This window comes from Chelonoidis abingdonii, chromosome 2 (genome assembly GCF_003597395.2).
Source record: "Chelonoidis abingdonii isolate Lonesome George chromosome 2, CheloAbing_2.0, whole genome shotgun sequence".
Lineage (NCBI taxonomy): Eukaryota > Metazoa > Chordata > Testudines > Testudinidae > Chelonoidis > Chelonoidis abingdonii.
The window spans coordinates 224303868-224323922 of NC_133770.1; the positions used below are offsets into that span (position 1 = coordinate 224303868).

At 39.0% G+C, this 20055-nt stretch overlaps 1 protein-coding gene across 4 annotated transcripts in view; it reads right to left on the reverse strand.

The window, feature by feature from the left end:
- The window catches only part of NOL4 (nucleolar protein 4), a 301997-nt gene that overhangs the window by 55894 nt on the left and 226048 nt on the right, over positions 1-20055 (reverse strand). For 3 of the 4 annotated variants that reach the window (XM_075063007.1, XM_075063009.1, XM_075063010.1), the window contains 2 exons: positions 11202-11381; positions 10315-10506 (listed from right to left, as the gene is read on the reverse strand). In XM_075063007.1, the coding sequence (XP_074919108.1) occupies positions 10315-10506; positions 11202-11381 (372 nt within the window). The remainder of the gene's footprint in view (positions 1-10314; positions 10507-11201; positions 11382-20055) is intronic. The other variant, XM_075063008.1, reaches the window with a different exon arrangement.

Consider the following 20055-nt stretch of genomic DNA (forward strand, 5'->3'; position numbering starts at 1 on the left):
ATCCTTTTTCCATATAAACACAAATCCCATATTTCTATATAAACTAAAAATAGGCCATCATATGTTAGGTTTAGATGGAGTTATTGGTGAAAGTCTGACAAAATTTAGATAATGATTTCCTGGAAGACATTTGTTTAAACTGAAAAGGTCCAGACATTCCTTGTGGAGAAGCTTGCAATGCTACTGCGCATATTCTAAACAGAGAGCTGTAGTCATAGGATTACTATTTTGGTACATTTCATGAGGGCTAATATTAACTTAGAGCACAAATAAATGCCTACCTTTTAATACAGAAATTTGGTCTAAGTGCTCTAAGATGTATGTTTCACAAAGGTCTGAGTCAATTCATAAAAAAGCATAGAGCTAACAATAAAGAGTGGATGAGGCATATGTGAACCCCCCTGCTCCCTGCTGAGAAACTGAACTTCAGATCAGGATATTTGTACAGAAATACTCCCCAATATTTTAGGGCAATTAATGTTGAAAACTAGAATCTCCAAAAACCAGGTGCCATTAGTTGTAAACACAGACGCATACTACTTTCTCTTTTGCTTACAGACACCAGTACAAATGTATGGATGGGGATGAACCTTAAACATTACCTTAATACAAAAAGCAAATGGGCTCAAATTTTCAAAGATTTGTAGGTCCTCAAGATGCAGACAAGTACCTACTCAGATTCTCAAAAGGGCCTAGTTGTCTAACTCCCACTGATTTCCCATTAGGTGCCTATCTTTAAGCACCTAAATACCTTTGTCCTGTAGTGCACTAATTGTACTTCAGCTCTTATAATACACAGCATAAGACTGGTTTAATACTAACACACACATTATTAGTCACAATTTTTTCACCGTAATACATAAGATGCTCCACATATTTAGATTAACACTTAGCATTTATATAACACTTTTCCTATGAAAACCTTTAACTGATTTACAAGAGAAAGTAATAATCATCTTCAAGTTACAGATTTTTAGCAATCTTAATTGTATACTACAGAACTCTGCTATATTTACATTTTGTCTCATCTCACACTTTTTTTCAGCCTACACAATACTGTGATGTCAATTAAATAGAAAAATCTCAACGGTAAGAGTACCACATAACTTATACTCACCGACATCTTGTTAAAGAATTAAGATTGCAAAGGATTCTTGAGAAATGTGTTGGGTTTTTTTCTGAAGCACTCACACATATTAGGAAGCATGCAATTCAAACATAACACAATAGGCTTGTTTGAGCTTTATACTGTTTATAGATTGAAGTACAGTACTGCATTCTATTGGATGTCCTGGCATAATTTTTATTTAACACTAGCTCTTTGTACAATATGAAGAATTTGATTGTTGTTTTAATGCTTGTAGCACTGTATTTTTCCTTGAATGTTGACATATTTTACTTATTCTTTCAGTCTACATAGATGCTATGATAAGTATCCAATTCCAATATCTATTAGTGAAATAAAAGAAACCACTGGAAAAAGTAAAAATCAAGGGGACTTTTGTGCATGCCATGTGGAGGTCAGGTCATTTTTCAGTTTTCAGAAGTATATTTAATTGAATTATCATCTATTGCCATTTGATTATGACAGCGTCTAAACTACAATGCCATATTCCTGTCTGCAAATAATATTTTCAATATGTACTGGGGAAAGGCTCCCTAAACGCTCTTTTCTACTCAGAACCCAGTTTGGTACCGATGTGCAGGAGTATGTGCTGTAGATCCCTAGGAGTAGCTCAGACATGCAGTACTTCCAGAACAAAAAAGAAGCAAAGTCCACTTAACATTTCAAAATGGCCTACATTGCCTCTTATGCCCCTTAAGCATGCCCTGCTCCAAGTCAGAGAGGTCAAGCTATAGTAACAACCACTTGTGATGTATGTTCAGAAAAGTATGAGGGGATAGAGGCAACCAAGTGACACGTGCCAGCCAATCACAATTCTCCTCTCTTTGGTTGTTGGGGTTGCCAGTCCTCCAGGTTTGTCCTGGAGTCTCCAGGAATTAAAGGTTAGACATCTTCCGTAGATAGGGGATATGCGGTGGACATAATATTACTGGATTTCAACCAGGCTTTTGACATAGTCCCACATGACATTCTGATAAGTAAGCTGGAGAAATGTGGGCTTGTTGGAACCACCATTAAGTGGATACATAATTGGTTAAACTGCAAACAAAGAGTAACTATTAATGGAATGATGAGGGATTGGAGGGAGCACTCAAGTAGGGCTCCACAGGGATCTCTTCTGGGTCCAATGTTGTTTAACATCTTTATTAATGACCCCGGATGTAGGAACACAGAGCATGCTGATCATATTTGCAGATGACACAAAGCTGGTGGGGGAGGGTTACCAGTACTTAGGAGGATAGGGCTACGATTCAGAGGTATCTTAGAGAACTGGGCTATAGACAACAAAATGAAATTCAATAAAGACAAATGTAAGGTGCTACACTTAGGGAAGAAAAACAAATGGCACAAATACAGAATGGATGTTAGTTGGCTTGGCAGCAACACTGCTGAGGAGGATCTGGGAGTTGTGCTGGATCACAATCTCAACCTGAGTTAGAAATGAAATGCTGTTGCAAAAAAAAGCAAGTGCAATTTTAGATGGCATTAACAGAGGCAAGTCACAGGAGGTGATAGTATCACTCTACTCGGTGTTGGTTAGGCATCAGCTGGAGTGCTGTGTCCAATTTTGATCACCATTGTAAAGAAAGAATGTGGAGAAACCAGAAAGAATCCAGAAGTAAGTGACAAAGATGACCAAAGGGATGGAATGCAAGCCAATGAGCGAAGGCTGAAGGAACTGGGTATGTTTAGCTGGAAAGGAGGAAATTAAGGGGGGACATGATAGCAGTCTTCAAATACTTGAAAAGCTGCCATAAAAAAGAAGGAGAAAATTGTTCTCTTGCCACAGAGGGCTGACAAGAGGCAGTGGGTTCAAACTATAGCATAGCAGATTTAGATTAAGTCTCAGGAAAAAATTCCTAACTGCAAGAACAATAGGACAATGGAACAGACTGCCTAGGGAGGTCGTGGGAGATCCTTCCCTGGAAATTTTCAAAAGGAGTCTAGATAGCCATCTATCTTAGATGGTTTAGATACAATAAATCTGCATCTTGGCAGGGGGTTATTAGACTAGACAGGACTGCAAGGTTATCTAACCCTAGGATTCCATGATTAATATTTAATTGAAGATTATGTCATGTGATGGAACCTCCAGCAGTATGTCCACCCAAAACTGGCAACCCTATAGATTGTGCATACACGAAGGGCCACGTCCTGATCCAATGACTCATGAGTAGTCTCAGTGAGATCAACGGGACTACTTGCATGAGCAAGGTGAGCAGGATTTGGTCCTATGTGTTAACTGGTACTTCACAGGGGGAAGGACAGAGGGGTTTAGGGATTGTTGGATGTCAAAGACCACTGACACATACAATTATATACCTGCAGGTATGTCTATATTACGAGCTGGGAGTGTGATTCCCAGCTTACGTACACACACTCGTGTTAACTCTTATCTGATCTAGCACATTAAAAATAGTAGTGTAGTTGCAGTAATGTGGGTGCAGCAGCGTTGGCGGCATGGTCTAGCTGCCCAGAGTACATACAAAAGGGGTTCAGGTAGTTTGCACTTGACATGGCTACCTTTGAGCCGCTGCTTGCCACTGTCCACACTACCATATCTACACTACTATTGTTAGCATACTAGCTCAATGAGAGCTAATGCATGTATGTGCACGTGAGTTGGGAGTCACACCTTTTACTCATAGCATAGATGTAGCCTAAGTGTTTGTACCACTCAAGCTGTAGTCTTCTCCCGTCACTCACTTCTAGATATAAATGAAGCATTGATGACGTACACAATTTGGGTGGCAAAGGACTGGCTAGTCTGCTGGTGCACCTCTTTGGATCAGTGCTTTGGGCTTCCATATTACCTCCATATGATCTTATGGAAAGCAGATATATGAACAATATTGGTGGTTGGGAAATAGGCGGGGGAGAGGAGACAGAGGCATTTGGCAAAGAGCCATCTCCTAGACAAGAACAGATCATTAATGCAGAGCGTACAGTATGCAGAGATCAGTTCTCCCAACTTGACTAGCCCCTCACCTGGCTAGGAATCACACCTCCCTCATGGCCTGATCCAACTCATTGATTTAAATGGATTGGGCTTTCAGGCAGTAAACAGCTGTGCATCAACACTTCAAAGAGCCAGGAAACATGGAGTTTGCCTTGCTTTTATTTCCTCTTGTCTTAAGCAAATGTATTAACCCGGGCCCGTGATGTTATACTACACACATATGTCCTAACAGGACAATACAGCTAATAAAATACTATTTTAGCAAAGAGTCTGACACAAAACCAGATCCACAGTCTAAGAAAAACTAGAAATATGTATATTTAATGTCATTTTGAGCTTTTCAGTATAGCTCATTAAAACTTTTAAGTCCAACCTTTTTCTGGTGAAAAATGACCTTTTTCAAAATGAAAACCCTATTGCAAAAAGCTTTGTTTATTTGTTTGTTTGTTTTGTTTTAAATTCTAGATCCTCAATGAAATTGACAATTTCAACATTTTAATTTTTGAGCTTTTCCCCCTGCCTCCTTTTTTGTAACTGAATAAAATAGAATAAATAATGTCTAGGTATTGAGGTTTCTTCACTTTTTCCATGTGTGATTCTAACTTCTCAAAACTTCTTCAACTTTTGCAAGGTTATTGAGGAAAAATGAGACTAAATGAAACCCACATCTGAAGAAATGGGGTTTTTTACCCATGAAAGCTAATGCCCAAATAAATTGGTTAGTCTTTAAGGTGTCACCGGACTCCTCATTGTTTTTGTGGATACAGGCTAACATGGTTATCCCTCTGATACTTGAAACAAATTACGTTACTAAGTAGCCTTTCAAAAGTTGGAGAAGTTTTGAAAGGTTAAAGTAGCAAAAGGAAAATAAGAAAATTACAAAACAAGTCTGATCATTATATCATCATCATCAGTTGTATTGCACTATGGGGGAAAAAGAAAAAAAGAGAAAAAAGGGGAAAATTTTAAAATTAAAGCAATCAATTTTTAAAAAAATTGCAGCTATTCCCAAAAAGTTTGTTTCAAATTCTGGAAAAAATTCAAAATGTCAAAAATTTTCACAAAACTATTTTTCCATTTTTCAATAAAGTGTATTTATCAGGCTTGTTTGAACTACTCAGAGTTGCCCTTTTACTATCTTAATCCTATCATTCATCAAGACAAGAATTGTGTGCTTTGAAAAGGCAAATGATAGAGCATTAGAGAAAGGGGTGGAGTATGATATGGATCAAGGTGTCTAAAGCCATTCACAGAAGATCTTTATGCAACTGTATTTGTGGTAATTTTCTAAATATTTCCCAACTTATTTATCAGGAGTAGCTATATATGTTTGCACCCATAGGCCCTTATCTGGCGGAAAAACCTATGACCTGTACAGCTGTGAAAGCCTTGGCAGGTTGTGAATCCCAGCAACTGCAAGGGTAGCTGACCTATTCAGCATTAAGTTCAATAACCCCATACCTCCAAAACCCAAACTCTGAAGTGACTAAATCATTTTGGGTCCCCACCTTGAGACATTTTAAGGCCTGGCTTTCAGAAAGTCCTTCGAAAATCTCAAGTGTCTCAAGTTGGGCACCCATAAATCAAAATGTTCCAAATCACTAGCTACTTTTGAAAGTCTTGGATCACGTATACATCTCCACAACAGCAAATCTGGAGTTTTCACCTTCTTCAATTCCCTTTCCAACCATGTCCATGCTCACACAGCAGTCAAGCGCAGCTAAGATGGGAGTGGTGAAAGATGGAATGATGAAAAAGATGGAAACTGTCTGTTTTTTACTGTGCTGGGATGGGGTGTGCAGGGGTGGTTGCTGTTAAGGTCCTAACTGGAAGAACGTGTTCAGGCATTCTGTCTCTCCTTTCTTTCTCATCCCTGCTGTCAAATCCATTCTTGAGCTCACATAGGGAAAGCCATTTATGATTAGCCTGTACTTGCCAGTTTGTAATAAATAAATAATAACGTGCCCTTTGATATTATTAATTTTGTCTCAGTCAGGATCAGGGCCTCATTGTGTTGGGAGCTGTTTTTTCCTGTGTTTTTTCACAATCTCTGCCTCAAAGAGTTTGCAACCTTGATCCTGAACAGTGATGGATGTGGGTGGAAAGGTCTACCCACACATATCACATTGCAGAACAAGAGTGTAAGTTAAGACTGGACACAGCAGGTGAGAGTAACAATAGGTGAAAAGGGGAGGAAAGAGAAAGGTAACAGTAACAAGACTACATGGTTACTTAGGCTAGTATGTGTTTTCAGATTATCTATAGGTTTGTTTCTTTTCTGAAATATAAATATGTAAACAGACATAAGGAAACACGAGTGGTCTTCTGCGTAGCCTTTCCCAGGTGCCAGTTTTCCACAGACCATGTAAGCAGAGGTGAGTCTTAAGAAAGGATTCGAAGGAGAAGAGTGTAGTAGTCATATGGATCAGTTCGGAGAGGCCACTCCACTTCTAGAATACTTTCCATCGGAGGATCTCAAGCAACTTTAGATATATTAAAGAACTAAGCCTTTTGATCACCCCCCTGAAGTAGACATATATTATTAGCCCCATTTTACCGGAGATAAAACCAAGAGAAAGCAATTAAATGACTTGCTTAACATCACAGAGTACTTCAGTGGTAGAGCCAGGACTACAACCCAGATCTCCCGATTTCCAGTCCCACTAAGCAACTTCCTTCTTCATTAAATGGTAAGATTAAGAAAACATATTATCTAGTTTCAATCTTTCAATGGATTATTATAAACCAGAGAGACTGGGAGGAGAAATATGATTTTACAATTGACAAGAAATACTTTGACAATGTCCTTTTAATGGATATGTTTATGTCAGAACAAAAATGATGGTGCACATTTAAGAGCTAAATAATCAAAGGGCGAAAAGATTCCAGACATGGAAAACTCTTTTTGTTGAATATTTTTAACAGGAAACTAACAAATGGATTTGGGGTCCATGCAATGGTCAGTTGTCACAAGTATAAATAGGGTAACTTAAGCAATCTTTTAAATACTGAGAAGCACATTAGCTAGCAACATGAACACTCATGAGACCAAACCTTTTCTAGTATCAGAGGGGTAGTCGTGTTAGTCTGGATCTGTAAAAGCAGCAAAGAATCCTGTGGCACCTTATAGACTAACAGATGTTTTGGAGCATGAGCTTTCGTGGGTGAAACACCCACTTCGTCAGATGCATGTCCAAATGAGGCATCTGACGAAGTGGGTATTCACCCACGAAAGCTCATGCTCCAAAATGTCTGTTAGTCTATAAGGTGCCACAGGATTCTTTGCCGCTTTTACAAACCTTTTCTAGTGCCTCAGAGCTACAACTGGCCTGTTGTGCAGTAAGAGGTGTTGTTTGGATTACAAATGGCAAATAAATGACACAAGCAAGCCTCAGGCATGCTTCATATTCTTTACTACACAGTGTCTTTCACTAATTAAACTTAGTGTTTACATTTTCTCTTAAACACCATAGCACCAAGCTGTAGATAGCTGTCCTATTCCACAAGTATTGCTGAATTGTCATATACCACATACATTATCAGATTATTCTGTTTCCTCTTGAAACTACATGCTCAAAATATATCATTTTTGCCCTGAACAAAATAAAAGATAAGTTGTATTAAATACATGTAGGGTAAAAAGGCATTTCCTGTGGAGATCATTATCTGACATCCTATTTAATATGATGACAGTAGCGCTATAACTCCTGAGGATACCATTATCTTGTTTTGCTGTATTTCAGCATAACACCTGATTCAAACCAACACCAACATGTCTTTTTCATGATAGTCCTGCACAAATGTTGTTATCCACACAAAATGATTCTTTTCCCCAGTGAAATGGAAAGTAAATTTAAAATAATCAGCTAGCCAAGTGTCTCTGTCCAATGTAGTATTTTTCAAAACTGCTTTCTGATATGAGTTACAGATCAACACGCTAATTTAAAAATTAGAACATTTTTATAACATTTTCTTGATAGGTTCTATCTTTCAGAATGATCTGAAATCAAGCTATGAAGCACACATGTCACTAGTGCCCCAAAGACCAGACCTATTGTCCACAGAAGTCAGTGGGAGATTTTCCACTGAGTTCTTCTAAAAGATTTTGGTTTATGCTTCAGTTTGAGAGAGTAAAGGAAGGGGAAGCACTGGCATATTTCCCTTCTTACCCACCAGGGATGTCACTGATGGCACAGACAGCAATGTCCTGCCCACCCTATTGAAACACATCAAAGCACATTCTTTTTTAAAATAGGTTGAAACCACCACAAGATTTGATTAAATTGAACACTTCCAAAGTGGGGAGATTTTTGTGCCATAAAAGTTGCCTGCTTTATAATAATTCTCATGATATTTTTGAAAAGAACAGGAATATAAACCTGAACCTGAAAAGAAGTACTCACATGAGTAATCATTATTATAATCATGACTAGTTCACTGAAATCAAATCAACCTAATTGTTATAAACCCCTTACTCACACTGGTGAGCAGTTACTCACACAAGTAGCTCCAGTGACTTAAACAGGAGTCTACTCATTCATGTGAGTTACTGCTCACCAGTGTGAGTAAGGGGTTCACAATCTGGCCAAATAGCAAAACAAGACAACCATTTATTAGCATCAGTTAGCTGTAGAGTATGTATTTTGGGTGCTAGTGTAATGAAGTAATATTTGACACAGTGATATCTCAGTCTCACACTCCTGAATTATCTTCAGCCAAAGAGAATGGATGTGAAAAGATGCTACTTATTGTATTATAAGAAAATATTTAATTTTTTTTGTCCATCTTCTACTCTGGATGGCTACAACCTGACACACTGTCTGTCAGTCTTTAGCACTTACATCTATACAGATGTCCTTTATCCTCTCTCTTTCTATATAAGTTTCCATTGGCTGAAAGCAGCATTAACCCAGTGTGTCAGAGAATAAAGCTGTATGGTAAATTAGAATCATGAAAGTTTACAAAAGATTAAAGATTCTGACTCGACATTTTATATCTCATACTATACTGATCTTGCCCCACAATCAAATGTGGTACTTTGTTTTTAAGCTTGTCAACTAACGTTTTAAAACCATCATCTGAACTTCACAAGTATTATATTCAGGCTGCTATGAAAAGAGAGAGAGAGAGAAAGAAAGAAATAAAATTAAAATTGAACCCAGTTTTTTAATATGTAGATGGGTTTTCAAATGATTTATTCTTTAAAAATGATACACTTTATTAATAAATGATGTTTGCAATGATGAAGTGATTTTATCTTATCTAAAGGACAGAGAGAGAAATAAATCAAATGTAGCATGCCTCAATTTCCTTTGCTAGTGTCTCTTCTGGTTTGTGAAAATATCAAAGTTCTCTGATGATTCTGAAGTTGACTAACGGATAAGTTGTGAGGAGAGCTATTCCTTACCGTTTTTGTGCAACACAAGAGGCCAAGGATGTGTAGGGTCTAGAAATACTGCCAGTTATACACTAACATAGTATTCATAACCTGTGAATAAATAATGAGGTATAAACCCTGGGAAATAAATGACAGAACTTTAAAATTTGCCAGGGATGTTTTAATAATATTGAATGCCATCTGTTCACCTGAATATCGACTCAAAGAAGATAGTGAAGGCAGGGTCTACTTTCACTGAATGCTAAATAAATCCAGAAGTACATACATCACCTAAAATTTAAAGCTACTGTCAATGCACTTGTGATAAAAACTTGTGTTTTCTACAGATTTTTTTAAGAAGTCTTTCATCTTTCCAGCCTCTTAAGTTTTCATGATCTGTCCTTCACTGACCATTACTATGGATATTGTAGTGCTCTGATGGATCCTATTTTCTGATTTCATGGATCTCCCCGAAAAACAGTTGGCAGAATTCCAAAGAAATTCCACATCAGTGCAAGACTTCACTAACTTAATAGCCTCTCTAATGGTGTTGGAAAGGAAAAAAAATATATAAATGAGATATTCTTCCCATTGGTTTCTCTCCTCACATCTTGCTTGAGTCCTCACTTTTTATGGATTCACACAGACCTGTGAACTATATCCTCCCAAGATGTTTTTAAAGCAGTGAACAAAGGGAATAAATTCAGGAAAGATGAAAAAGGGAGGGAGGAAAGAAACCTCTGACCTGACATTATCAAATAAAAAGACACTAAGATGAAAACGAAATAGTGCCATGGATTTACATATGGGGTTTTGATGGAAACTAGGGCTGGGTTTTAAATCAAAACTCACCATCTCAAAACCACTTCTTTTCATCCGCCTGCAGGACTTGAGGTAAGTACGTATGCGTTTTCTGGCACGCTCTTGATACTCAGGGAATTGTCGCCTGCATGAGTCAATGATAGCCTGGATCTTTTCTTTGGGCTGCTTAGAGATTGGGACCATTCGGTCCAAGTTTTCATCTACAAACAGCCTGACAAACATCTGTTGGTAAGAGGGAGACAGAGGAAAAGGGTTTGGCAGGCTGCTCTCTTTCTCTTCCTAGTCTTGATTACTGATAGGAAGATACTTTTTCTGTGCGCTGAAGAAGCTATGTAATGGGAAGCCAGAAATGTTAAGCAAACAACTCTTTAAAGGACTTTTTTTTTTAGGGCTGATAAAAAAAAAGACAAGAAAAGAATAGTCTATAGTGTATAGAAATTGTGAGATAAACCACAATGGATTGTGAAAATAGGCAGCACTTAACTTTTGTTATTAACAATAAGTTATGATTGCTCCCTGGTTTTGTTGAACTGCATATTTACTATTCTGCTAGTTTGAACAATTGCTTGTGTTATCATGCATAATTACATACAGTGGGAAAGCAAGAGAAAATAGCTGACCACTGGAATCTCCTCCTTCAAACTAGCTGCAGTCCCCCCCGCCTCTATCCACTGGATGAACATGCACATATACACAAAACACATCTTAGTTCTCCTCACTGATAAAGATGGCACTTTGCCTGATAGTTCTAAATAAAACACAGTAAAACTGGAGTCTGTTGGTGAGAGTTTAACATGCTTTAAAAAGGACCCTTTTGTAAATTAATGTGCCTCTAATATTGCCAAACTTACCCATAAATAACAGTACACAAGGAAACTAGTAAAGTTAAGCAAGGCAGTTAATGCTGCGGGACTTACATTAAAAGCCTTCAGTCGTTCAGCTTCTACCCCATCAGATTCATTAACCTTCTCAGCATCTTCATGTTCATCATGGTCATCCTCATCCTCATCTCCTCGGTTCAGAGACAGATCTTCAGCACCTCTGCCTATGCTCTCGTTCTTACCAGAGTCATAGCTGGAATAGCTATGTGCAGGTGACTAATAAAGAAAAAATATTTTTAATGTACCAGATTAACAGGTTTACTGGGCTCGTCATCAAATAAATTTGTTTTTAAATTAGCACATCAAAAGGTACTTAAAAAATTCCATGATTTTTTTCTTTTATATACACAAATTACTTTCTCCATCCCCATAACAAACTTTTATGATCACTGTAACAGAGAACTCTTCTCTATCATCTTGTCTTCTTCAGTACATTAAAGCAACAGTCTGAGGAAAAGTCAAGTAAATCAATCTATAAATGACTCTCCTGTGATAATTAAATTCTGGATGAGATGTTTTCACAAAGACTTGTTTTGTATTCAAGTTTCTTCCTGATTACATTAGCAAAGTTTCTTCCACATTACATTAAATTGCTGCAGTTTTATACAGAACTCCATGGAATGAAGATGACAAATTTTAAGGCAAAGCAGAATAAAGGGAGAAGTGGCAATAGTCATTCATTGGTAGGAATCATTATCTAGAACAGTAATAAGTTATTCATAAATACAGAAATAATAATGCTTTAGTAGATCACTTTCCAAAATTCAAGCAGAATTTAAATAGTCAAGCTTTTATAGTTCTCACAGAAGCATTAATAATGGTAACACATACACACCTCTGTTTTCTTCCTGAAGCCTTTCTTTACACAAAATATTCAGAATTTTCCCCTGAGCAGGGGGATAAATAACAGATGACTATTTCATTAAAAAATTCTCCACTCATGGTGTCAAAAACACAGCAGCAATCAAGAGACTCAAATACTTTAAGCTTCCCCTAATAGTATCACATTTTGTTTGTCTTGTTATTCTTTGTGTACACTTCACACTAAGTCACAATAATCAAAACAGTAGTAAAAAACTCCTTCAGAACACCAAGGTACAGGACCAATTTTTTCTCTCAGCTAGACCAGTGTAGACCTGGAGTAACTTCGCTGAAGTTATTATTACTCTAGATGCACATCCATATAACTCATCCAAAGCATGTTGAAGTCAATTATCTCTAGAGGGAGCAAAGAATCCTGTGGCACCTTATTGACTAACAGACGTTTTGGAACATGAGCTTTTGTGGGTGAATACCCACCCATCTGACGAAGTGAGTATTCACCCACGAAAGCTCATGCTCCAAAATATCTGCTGGTCTATAAGGTACCACAGGATTCTTTGCTGCTTTTACAGATCCAGACTAACATGGCTACCCCTCTGATACTATCTCTAGAGGGCTTTCCATCAAGATCTATATGATGAATCTCACTCTATCTGTATCATAAGTTTTTATATAGCTCCTATCACAATGGTAGTCAAAGTGTTGCACAAAATTCAAGAGCACAAAGCCCAAAACAAAATGGGCCAAAATTGTCAAGCATGGGTGCTTAAAGTTATGAGCTTTGATTTATTTAGGGCTCTGTGTAGGTGTCTCAGTTGAGAGGTGTTGAGAAACCACAGACAGAAATCTATAGAGAACACCTGGCACCCTGCAGGCAGGGGCAAATGAACTGTGAGAGTAACAGCAACACTGCCCAGCCGGGTTGGGAGACTGGAGGAGGAAAAGTAAGACAGAAAAATAAATATAAATATGCCCAGTCTTAGTGCATCATTTTTGCCTTTTCTCTTTTCCTTCCATTTCTTTATTCCCTCTTTACTCTCTCTTTCATCTTCTTATTTCACTCCTTTCTCTTCCTTTCCATTTTGGCACTTTAAATTATTTTACTACTATTTCTGTCTCCCTCATTTCCCTGGACTCTCCTACCTATTTCTTTCACGCATTGATTCTCAGTGTCCACCCCCCACTTACTTCCTTTTATTCCTTTTATTTAATCCACTCTGTGATTATAGAGCCTCACAATAAAATCCTTTTAGCCACATAACATCCCATTTCTGGGACCTTCATGACTCTCTCTCAGTGTCCCTCAAGCTCTCAACTCTGGGTTTTATTGCCCCTCCCCCTAACCCACTACCCACTCTGTGCGCGCCACCAGGGGCAGGAGGAAAAGAAAGTTTGCCAATGCCTCCAGGGGTCAGGGTGGCCAAGACTGAGAGGCCTAAGAAGAGAAAGGCCTGAGGAAGCCAGCAAAGGAGAGGAGGAGCTGCTCCTTTGCTGGAGCACTGCAATCTTTTGCGTACACAGTGGGCAGGCAAGAGGCCCAGATTCCAAATGTTGACCTCACTGCCTGTTCAACTGATTCCTGTAGGGATATATGTACGAAAAAATATGATTTGGAGATGCTCCCTCATAAAGGAATGTGTTGTGAGTGTGGGAATTTGGAGATGTGCCCTGGAGACAAAGGGTTTTGGAACACTGCATGGCTGTGTGCTGCTCATCAGAGTTGCTTTCCAGCTTGTTTCATTAACACCAACTGAAGGAAATGGTTTTAAAACAGTTTCAGATTACACCTGAAGCATACAGAGTAAAATTTAGAAGACTTAAGAGGGGTGCTGAGATGAGTAATGTGGCAAATGTAAACCAGATGAGAGATTTGATGGATAAGTGGGCAAGGGGTATTACAATCTTTGAAGAAATGTGTGATCTTGTTGCTCAGGAACATTTCCTGAGTATATGTAGTGATGATGTAAAACAGTGTTTATGGGATAAAAAGGTGAAAACTGTTGATGAACTTGCTACTCTAGCTAATGAATTTGAACAAACCCAAGCATCTATTAAAAATAATTCACAGGCAGAGGGGTTTAAATCTGGTGGGAAGCATGATTCGCGTTTTACCTCTGAGAAGAAGGAGGGTGGATGGGAGGCTGGACACTTACCTCCCCAAGTCCATTCCTCTAGTCCTCATCCCAAATCTCCTGTAAAAACAGAAGGGCCCAGAAGGTGCTACCACTGTAAATCTACTGAGCACATGAGGAATAAATGCCCTGTGCTGGGTAGTACTAGCAAACAGGCAACAAGCAACTCATGGCAATGCTGCTACCCAGAGCACAGAGCCACCTCAGGCAATTGCCACTTCTCATACAGGGTTTGTAAATATAGTTTCTTCCCAGCCAGGCAGGAAGCACATAAAGGCTGTCAAAATTAATCGCAAGAAACTCCTGGGGTGGAGGGATACAGGTGCAGAAATTTATGGAGAAATACTGTTCAGGAAAAAGACATACTTCCAGGACAGATGGCAGAGCTTTTGTTAGTAGGAGGTCACAAAATCCTTGTGCCTTTGGTTAAAGTGCACACAGAAACTGAGGATTTAGAAGCTGAATTGACTGTAGCAGCAGTACCTCATAATCCATCACAATTGTTACTTGGAAATGATTTTTTCAATGGGGCTCGGGCTGTTAAAGGGTCTGTCTGGGAATCCTACTGAAGACTTGAGAGTCAGTGAAAATGCTAATAACCCACCTCAGAAAGGGGAGGAGGAAGCCATTTCACAGGCAGATAAGATCCATCAAGCAGCTAAGAAAAAGATGCTGAAAGACCACAGCCTTCTTTAAGAAGGGGATGAGGAAAGTCCCAATGCTTGGAATGAGAATTACAAAGAAACCCTAGGAGGGGGTGTATGTGGATTTTTTGCATGGGCATAGCACTGGCCTGGAAGCGGTTGGCCTGTAACATGCTAGATCTTCTTACAGCCTTACCTCTCCAAAACCCCAACGAGATACATGCACTGAGAACCTTTATTAAAGGGGATACTGGACAAAACACTAAAGGAAAGACCAATATCTGAACACATATTATGGTTCAGGCAGGGGTTGAAAAACACCATGAGTACTGAGCAATCTGGACTGCCTAAACAGAAGGCATGGTATGATGAACATACTTGGAAACGCCTCCTTGTCATTAATTTGTTAGTACTGTTAAGTCTCATAATATACAATTTGTTGGTTATGACTAAGAATTTGGTACTGATGGTAAATCCTTTAAAAATGTGCAACATGCATAATTTTTGGAAAAAGCTTCTAAACATGGGTAGGAGTGGTATCAAGGAAGTCCTATACAGATACTGCTTCTCAGCTAATATCCGTAAACAGGCAAAGCATAACGAACTTGGTCTGCTGTGTGGAAGGGGAAACTCTAAAAGATATTGATATCTGCATTATGTTAACAATGTTACACACAAAAATGTTTTCAGGCAAGCTGGGAAAACAAATGTAGAACTTTGCAAAAACACCTGTGGATGACACTACAGTGTTTGGTAACATTTGGGAATTGTATAACCAAACCCTAAAGAGGACATTAGGCACACTGCCTTCACATTAGCCAGTGACTAACCCTCTGGCAGTAATCTAAAGGGGGAAGTGTGACACTTCACCCCATATTCTTCACAGTAATATTATTATGATGTGATTATGACATAATCAGAATGCATTTTATGCAAGATAAATCATGTGAGGTGTCATTGGAAAGGTTATGATTTACTGAATATGATTTACTGAATATCCTATTTGTATGAATGTATCATTTTTTGTATCTGAAGTTAGGAATATTGACTATGTATCTGTATTATAAATATGTTTACACATGGGGAACGCGCACTAGGTAAAAGACACTCAGTCTAGATGGCTGGCTGGAAAGGGCCAATTCAGGTTAATGAGTCACTAAGAGAAAATAGCAGGCCTTAGAAGAAGCTTATCTCCCACTGGGCGTGGGGGTGCGGAGTGGCTTTCTGAGGACGCTACAAACAGTCTCTGAGTTATGGCTGCTGTGACCCTACAAGGACACGTGATCAGGTCACCTGGTGCTGGACTCCATCTTGGGATACCAGTTCTTCCACTGACTGGTGTGGGTATCAAGCTTTGAGACAAAGTGTTCCCACTATATGCAAAAGATATTTCAGGCAGGGGAGTGACATCATCTTGGTTCTTCACTGACATGCCACCCAAAAAGTCTCCTCGAAACACCTGAAGAACAAAGACTGAATTGGGGTCAGTGCTGGACCCAGGCTAAAGGGATTTTTAGCCTGTGAATGGAACACCCTGGGGATTCTAAGCTGTGAATCAGTGCAGCTTGCCTCTTAAGAATCTGCATCCTGCTGGTATCCTCACTTAGGGTGAGGATCTGCTATTCATATCCAATCTCTTTAGTATATTAAGCTTAGTTTGCGTGTTTTGTTTATTTGCTAGGTAATTTGCTTTGATCTGTTTGCTATCACTTAAAATCTATCTTTTGTAGTTAATAAACTTGTTTTTGCTTTTTCTAAAAACCAATGTGTGTGTGAGTCATAACTTGGAGCAGAAAGCTATTGTATATATCTCTCCACACTGAGGGAGAGGGTGAATTTCATGAGCTTACATTGTACAGTTCCCTGTGCAGCGCAAGGTGGTATAATTCTGGGTTTACACTACGGATGGGGGTGTGTGCTTAAGCAGATGGCAAGTTCCTTAGCTGGAGCTGTCCTATGCAGAGCTGATCACAGCGTCTGCATGTAACTGCAGCTGTGTGTGTCCCTATCTGTATATGTGATGGTAAAAGCACAGGCTGAAGCCAGGGAGAGGGCTTGGCAGGCCAGTCACAACAGGGCAGTGTAAAGGGAGCCCAGGCTAGTGGGCCGGGGGGGCTCAGTGGTACCCCAGTTCCAGGTGGCACCCCAGGGGCAACCTGTCACAGCGGGATCTCATAACTGGGTGGCAGTTGATTTAGGACTTTAAAGAACATCACTAAGGTTAATTGTTTGTCAAGACCAAATATTAGGAAAATCGTGTTTTTGCCGTGAAATGAAAAGCAAAGGTCAGTTTTAGCTGAAAGGTCTCTGAAAAGTCATAGCACATTTTATTCACCACTTTTTTTCTTTTAAGGACTCAGGTCTGCCATGCTTACTTGGATTGAATGGTACCTTATTATGTCAGACATCCCACTGGATCACCATTATATACATAAAACATTTTTTACTTTTCTTAGTTATGTTGTTTTCAGTTTTAAACACATCTTACCATAAAGAATAGGAACATCTTGCAGAAGCAATATTTGTTAGTAGGCTTAGGATGAGAGCACTGCATTGGTTACATATAGTTCACATTTGCAAGATTATCTTCACAACCATAAGGGCTACATACTTAATTTTTCTAAAAACAAAACAAACAAATAAAAGCTAATTCAACCCAGTAGGGAGCTACTTAGTAGCCACGGCTTTTGTTTAAAAACTGCAAAAATCGATCAAAGGATCAGTAACAAACCATGAGAGCCTGACAAACAACCAGCCTTAATCATAATCAACAACCTGGATTGCACCCAGAAAGAGTGCAGAAACCTGAGCATAGGTATTATCAAGTATTCACAGCTGCTCACTCATAGGGAACGGCATTCATTACCAGTTGCAGCTTCCAGTTCTAAGGCAAGAGTTGAAATTATTGTGGATCTAATGTATATATAATGTATTGTGTATCTAACTTGTGTACAACTAGTGCAGAGTATATCCCTGAGACGTTGTACATATTGTGCATCCAAGCCATTTGCTTAGCAAACTGAAATTTGATTAACTAAAGTAACAATCTATGCAGTTATCTCTCAGCAGATGAGCCCGTTGAGATAACAATTTATCACAAGACTGTTCACTCCACATTCTGTGTTTAACCAAACAATATTCATATAAAAATGTTTTATAATTTTCTGAAATCAGTCCCCTATTCTTATCTTTTTTCCTCTTCCCTCCTTAGGTCACTCTCTTTTTCTCCTTCTATCTTCTCTTCCCGCTCCTCACTCCACATTTCAATCTCCACTAGATGCATTTAAATTGGTAATCACAGTAATTGTGCTCATAAACTAGGCATGTATTTGCATACACATTTTCCACATGCACTTGTGCATGTACACTTTTAAAAGTTGCATGATACTGTACAGAAAGCAATTAAAATATCTATATTTAGACCTGGTTACATTTTGATGAAAAATTGTCAACATTCAGTGAAGAACACAGGAACAGAATGTTGATAAAATTCTTGCTTTTTTTTTTCTTTCATTTTGTAACCAATTCAGATGATCATGATAGGTCTTTGGGGGGATGGCTGAGAGTTTGAGTTTTGGGTAGAGTTGCAAGGAATATATGTTGTTCATTTACAAAAAAATCAAGCCCATACTGTACAGCAGAATACTTAAAACATCTATAGGGGTATTTTTAGGAGAGTTAAGGACACAGGTTTTATAGGGGCAGGAATGGAATATATTCTTCTCATTGGCTGGTATGTTAATTTTTTACATTCCAGTTCCAATATTGCGTGTTTTGCATATGTGGATTGTGAGTTTAATTGTTGCCAGGCAGCACAGAGATTTTCCTTGGGAGTCTTTTTGTACTTTAAAGCTAAATAATTAAATAATACATTAAATACCTTCAAGATGGATGTGCTCCTCTTTGGCATTAGGAATATCTCCATTCACAGCTCCATCTCCTCTATCATTTTCTCCTAAACTCATTGCTTCCATTTGCCTGCACTGTCTACAATTTTAGCTTCATCATTTTACTTTGAACTTTCCATTTTCTCTTGCAGTTCTTACATTGTCTGAGATCGCTGCTCTCAAACACCAGTCCACACGGCTCTTAGCCAGTAAGTTCCAACCTGCCGTCCAGTGACTTGCTAACAGTTGCCAGAACTAGAAGCTCAACTGACAGAGGACTCCAATCCTGGGATCTGATTCCTGGAACTCTGAGAGTTCTGAATGGTTCCCTGCTTCTATTTAAACCAAGCACAGGAACAGGAAGTTGTCCTCACAACTGGGTTTCCTCTGTGCAGGACTGCTTTCCTTAGGCTACCTGCTCCTACTGCCTGACTCTGGTCTCCTGATACCTGACTCTAGATCTGCCCTTGGGCATTTCTCAAACTCTAATCTCCTGGTATCTGACTTAACCTGGCTCCAGACTCCTGCTCTGACCACTAGAGAAGTCTGCCCATGTTCTGATCATGACATACATATACAAATATCCCTATTTCCACCTCCATGATGTTGCCTGCCTAAGTCTGCTCCCTGATTCCTCTTAAGCTGAAATCCTTCATGACTTCATCTCCTTCAGCTTTGACTGTTGTAACTCCTGTTTACATGGCCTCTCCAAGATCTTCAGACTACAGCATGTACAGAACCTTGCTGTCCATCTTCTCGCTATACAAAGAAGCATGACATCTCATCTTCAGATAACTCCAATGGCTCTCCATGCATTTCAGGAGCCAATTCACAAATTATCCTCTATGTTTTTAAACCTGTCATACAGTTGCTCAGATTATCTCAGGACTTTGTGTCTCACTAATAGCCCATCCTAATCCCTCCTCTAGATCAACACTGACAGGGGGGCTGGAACTAGAGGTGCTGGTGATTTGGTAGCACCGCCTGGCTTGAAGTGGGTTCCATCATATACAGGGTTAACAGCTTTGTTCAATGGCTTTCAGCACCCCCACTATAAAAATTGTTCCAGAACCCCTGAACACTGGCCTCTTAGGCTCCTCCATACACTCTCAGTGCCGGTTCAAGAGCCTTCTTCTCTATAGCTCCTGCCATTTGGAGCCTTCAGGGGAATGTTACTTGCTGTAGAAGAGCCAAGAATCACAAACATAGCACTGTGTTATGTAGATTGTATTATACAGGTATTATCTGATATGGAAAGTGCATTTTGATACTGCTTATATGAAAAATGCTAAATAAAACCATGTGGGATTATATTTTACTATGTTGTAATATAAAAGGAACTTTTACACCCTCCATTAGCAAGAGGATCATGTCCAGGAAGAGAACTGCTCAGCTACCTACAGTA